We start from the raw sequence: 5,069 nt of genomic DNA on the forward strand, positions 1-5,069 counted from the left end.
ATCCCCCACCCTCCCCTTCATAAACTCCCATCTTTCCCTGCAACGAGCATTCCACACAGTGACAGACAGAAAACCACAAGGAGGATAGGGGAAGGGGAAAAGAGAAGGAATTATGGCCATAATGAAACGCGAAGCAACGTTATTGCTGCTACTGCTGGTGCTGTTCTCAGTTCCCACGGTTATGGGACACACAGGAGGAGGAGGAGGAGGAGAAGATGAAAGAAGAGAAGAGAGAAGAGAAATATTCTTGTTGCAGCACTCTAAGCAAGTTGTCAAGACTGAAGCTGGGGAGATGAGAGTTGTGAGAGGGTTCAGAATAAAGGGTGTGGAGAACCCAATGCACATTGGCTTCATCACCATGGAACCAAAGACTCTTTTCGTCCCTCAGTACATTGATTCCGGTTTGATCTTCTTCGTTCGCAGAGGTACCCAAGACTTTTTGTTGGCAGAAATCATCTCCAATGTTTCTTGTTTTTATCTTCCCTGCTTCTTAATTTGATATTTTTAATGCAGGCAATGCAAAGATTGGATCGGTCTACAAGGATGAATTGGTGGAAAGGGAACTGAAGCATGGGGATATTTACAGAATCCCTGCTGGTTCAGCTTTCTACATGGTGAATGTCCACGATAGACAGAATCTCGAGATCATTTGCAGCATTGACTCAACAGAGAGTATTGGACGTGGTCCCTTCCAGGTCTCTCTCTCTCTCTCTCTCTCTCTGTGATTCTGTAAACTGTAAAATAAATACTTCTCAAGGTTGTTTCTCTTTGCAGTCGTTCTTCATTGGTGGAGGATCCTATCCCGCATCAGTACTCTCAGGGTTTGATCCCAGGACTCTTGCAACTGCATTTAACGTAAGTTTACGGCGATATATAATTATATCAACATTCATCCATCGAAAAATAAATGGTCAATAACACTGACGCCATGATTATGCCAGGTCTCCTCGAGCGAATTGAAAGAACTCATGACCAGACAACAAGGAGGGCCGATCATATACGTGCAGGACACCCAAGACACCAGCAGATGGGCCTCGATCATGAAACTGAAACAACAAGAGAGACTAGAGCAACAAAAGAGAATGGGAGAAGACGATGACGCCGACCAAGAAGAGCAGGTCGAGGAGGAGACATGGACGTGGAGGAAGCTCTTGACGTCTGTTCTGGGGATGGAGAAGAAGGTTGCAACTCCAAATAAAGCCGTCCGATCGCCTGATTCCTACAACCTTTACGACAGGCAACCTGATTTCAAGAACGACTATGGATGGAGTATTGCTCTTGACGAGGACGACTACACCCCCCTTAGCAACTCCGGCATTGGCGTCTATCTCGTTAACCTCTCTGCGGTAATAAGCTCTGCGCTCACTCCTAATTAACATCACTAATGGAAAAAGTTTTGACATTTTCCATCTTTCCGTTCGATTTCTAGGGATCGATGATGGCGCCACACGTCAATCCGACGGCGACAGAGTACGGGGTAGTGTTGAGTGGAACCGGTTCGATTGAGGTTGTTTTCCCGAACGGGACCTCGGCGATGAACGCAGATGTGAGTGAGGGCGACGTATTCTGGGTTCCCAGGTACTTCCCATTCTGCCAGATTGCATCCAAGATGGGACCCATGGAATTCTTTGGATTCACCACATCGGCCCGAAAGAACAGACCCCAGTTCTTGGTGGGGGCGAGCTCTATCCTCCAGACCATGAGCAGCAGTGAGCTAGCCGCGGCATTCGATGTGAGCGAAGAGAGGTTCCGCAACCTGACCAACGCACAGAGAGAATCGGTCATCCTCCCATACAAATCGCCATCCCCACCAAAGACACGGAAACCCAAGGAATCATCGGCCAAGCGTGTACCTTCTTATATCAAGAGCTTTGCATCCGACATGATCATGGGCTTTGATTAGAGCTCATGCAGAGAACTGTAGATGTGGGGAAGAGACATGGGCGCCTCGTTTTCTGAGGAGCATCTTGTATCTGCCATCTTCTCCTTTTTCTTTGTTTTTTCCTTGTTCTCCGTTTTGGTTTCTTGTTTCTTATTATCTTGTTGAGTTGTGAATAAGAGGGCTTCAGTTCTTTTTTTTTTTTTTTTGAAAGGAAAACTTCCGTTTCTCGGATCAGTAGAAATTTTAGATCATTAGGCTGCTTTAACCAGGCATGAAGCTAAGAAGTAAGAAGCTTCCGTTTCCAATATCAAATACGTCCATTGCATGGAATTTCTCCATAGAACAATAATAAGACTAATAAAATAAATGTTTACAGAATAAAAAATACTGAACTCTACAAATTAATATACGTATAATTATATTATCAAAAAAATATAAAGAAAATCGAGATTTGGGGAAAACTCAAACATCAAAATTATATGCATTCCACCTGTTTGTTCTTTTCTTTGGAGTTGCTATCTACGAGTACCTCCTGGTTGAACGACAGGAGAAGGAGAGCGTTGAAATGGTATCATGCGAGATGGTATGTAGAGATGCCAAAGCATGATTTTGGAGCAATCTTCTTGCGGGATTCCCTTCAGCTTGCTCTCGTCCTCACTAACCACTTGTTGAACAAACTTGACCGAGTTCTGCATCTATTAACATTTTATCAACTAATAAGTAAAGCAAAATAAGAAAAGAGCATTGGGCATTTGACACAAGATTTTATTAAATTTAACACGGATTTTATCATTTAAGAAACAACACGTACTGTGATTAAATACTTGACAGTGAGAGTTTGGTTGTAAATGGTTTTTTAACTACTAAAAACCATTCAGTTCTGATCTAGACCCAAAAGGGTATATACAATTTCAATTAAATTAAGATGCATATTCAAACCTAAATGTTACAGGCATAATCGGTTCTTTTGAGTTGAGTCAGATGACAGTGGACCATTGACAGAATTTGATAGGACTGGAACCTTGTGTTAAAATATGGGTCATCTCATAAATAGTGAATTACTAATCAGCAAGGGCACATGTCACTAATATTGCCGAGTGGAATTAATGGCTGATTAGTTGGCCAAACCTTGGGTAGGTTTGCATGATTAATTCAAAGCATAACTAATACTTGATTCAAGGGGCCCAGAGTACTACTGACGTGAAGATTGAATCAAATCACACATCACACAAGAACCATTAATGTTCTATATACTCAGAAATGTATTATATAATGTTAAGCTACTAACCTGTGAGCTATCTTGAACGGAAGATGGGCGGCCCCATCTCTCAGGATCCCAGAGTATTGAGCTGTTAAATGCGAAGCTTGACATATGAATTGAAGGCGTCGTGTCCATCTGGTTGTTCTCGCTCCTTAGATGCCAACCTATAACTTGGGAGAAGTCACAAACAGGTCCTTCGATCACCACCCTGTTTCTATTTGCAGAAATCAAAGCCACTGGCCACGTCCCAAAAACCCTGCACTCAATTTCTTGCTATTAATTCAAGCAGCAATATGCAAGTGTAGAGATTTCTAATTAATTGATGGTGTTCTTCACTTTATGGAGGCTTTGTCATGCACATGCCCTCACTAACTTTATAAAGAGGAGTCATATAATATTTACTCAAATCGCTAATACTCTCCAACTACACCAACTCACCTACTCTAGCATCAGCCAACCTAATCCAATATTATATTCACTATCCAGTATCCACCAACCTAGAAAAGTTTAGTTGATGGATTGAATGTATGGATTTAGACTGTCAAAGAAACGTGGGCTTTAATCCAAGCCCATATTCAATTGGGTTTAGAGTTTAGACTTTAGAACCCACTTCAAGTTGGAGTAGGGCTGTAGGAGTACACTTACTGACTGTAGTTTCGGACTCTGTGTTTGGCAAGAATAATTGGAACTAAACTAAAACGGAGTGGCATGAATTATTTTGCAGAAAAATAATGGTGACAACAAGTATGGAGTTTCATACTCGAGTCCTCTGATCTCTTCGAAGAAATCAAGATCGTAAACGTTTGAAGCTTCCGCGAAGTGAACGATCCCGTTGAGCCGGTGGTGCTCGATGTGATTAAGCGCAACATTCATCTGATGATCCAGCTCGGCTTCTGGGTCTGTGAAATTCTCCTTGAACACCAAATGCCGGTACATGATTCCAGTTTTTCTCAACATTTCCGAGAATTCGGAAGAATCCGACTGACCCTCCACGACGATCCATAGAAGGGGTGGAGGAACCAGCTTCAATGTGTTAGCCATTTTCATCAGGAACACGCCTTGAGTAGGATCGTTTGATCGAGTGGGGGTTATTAGGATCAATTGCTTTCTGGGGATCAACTCTGCTTCGTCTTCTTCCAGTAGAGATGTTCCCTCTGAATCACCGGAAGAACCAGCCGGAACCGCCACCGGAGTTTCTGCTATTAGACTACTTTTTAAATTCGCTACCTTTGACAGTTGGTGTAACGTTTCTACAGGCTGAGGCGAAAACTCTCTAATCTCCCGTGACTGCAAATTCGACGCAGTGCGACCCCAGGAGCTGGAATTCTTGCCAATGGGAGCAAAACCCATGAAGAAACCCATAACGAAACACAACAAGAAATGGAAGACGGCCTTCTTCCATAACTGAACTCTCCTCTTCGATCTGTCCAACGAACCCATCACTCTAAAACCAAACAAGAACCAAAACCGGAACCGATCGAAATTCTCCGGCGGTGCACTGTCGAGCGCAGCTCCCACTAATTATAATCTCGTCGCTCAACTCCTTGTAAGCTATTGTAACAAGGAGTTGGCGACTTCCAACCTCATAAAACAGAACATTTTATTTTATATTTGAAACGTGAAAGAGATTCCGTTGGAGGTATTTTACAAAGAGCAGGAGCTATTGGACCTGCGATTGGTACCGACGGACCAAAAAGAAAATGTGTATATCCTTGAAACAAATCATTAGGTGAGAGAGCAACCCTGTTTGCTTGGTGCCATTGGTCTGTTGCTTAATTTGGTCGTCTCTTCGGGCTAAAGAAAAGAGTTGAGCTGCTTCTCTCACCAAATTGTCGTTGAGATTGAAACCCATCACCTAATTAAATTTTCTTTGAATGATTCTTATTAAGCAATGCAACCACTACGATCCAGCGTGTGGTTTTCATA

The 5,069-nt window shown here is 42.8% G+C and overlaps 2 protein-coding genes across 3 annotated transcripts; one reads left to right on the forward strand and one right to left on the reverse strand.

The window, feature by feature from the left end:
• The first annotated feature begins 111 nt into the window (after positions 1 to 111).
• Positions 112 to 2,098, forward strand: LOC104594779 (vicilin-like seed storage protein At2g28490). The gene is made up of 5 exons (XM_010255251.3): positions 112 to 425; positions 514 to 695; positions 775 to 855; positions 942 to 1,346; positions 1,430 to 2,098. The coding sequence occupies exons 1-5, from the start codon at positions 113 to 115 to the stop codon at positions 1,901 to 1,903; spliced, it is 1,455 nt and encodes a 484-aa protein (XP_010253553.1). The 5' UTR covers position 112; the 3' UTR covers positions 1,904 to 2,098.
• Positions 2,099 to 2,180: 82 nt separating this feature from the next.
• LOC104594780 (beta-1,4-xylosyltransferase IRX9-like) lies at positions 2,181 to 4,823 on the reverse strand. Of its 2 annotated transcripts, none has more exons than XM_010255253.3 (3): positions 3,904 to 4,823; positions 3,171 to 3,399; positions 2,181 to 2,571 (listed from the first exon to the last, which is right to left on the reverse strand). In XM_010255253.3, exons 1-3 carry the CDS (start codon positions 4,581 to 4,583, stop codon positions 2,398 to 2,400), a joined length of 1,083 nt encoding a protein of 360 aa, XP_010253555.1. In that variant the 5' UTR covers positions 4,584 to 4,823; the 3' UTR covers positions 2,181 to 2,397. The 2 variants fall into 2 exon arrangements, with proteins under 2 accessions (XP_010253555.1, XP_010253554.1); XM_010255252.3 differs by having other exon boundaries at positions 2,181 to 2,577.
• Positions 4,824 to 5,069: the final 246 nt, after the last annotated feature.

This window comes from Nelumbo nucifera, chromosome 2, assembly GCF_055504915.1.
Source record: "Nelumbo nucifera cultivar China Antique chromosome 2, China Antique-T2T, whole genome shotgun sequence".
In the NCBI taxonomy this organism is placed as follows: domain Eukaryota; kingdom Viridiplantae; phylum Streptophyta; class Magnoliopsida; order Proteales; family Nelumbonaceae; genus Nelumbo; species Nelumbo nucifera.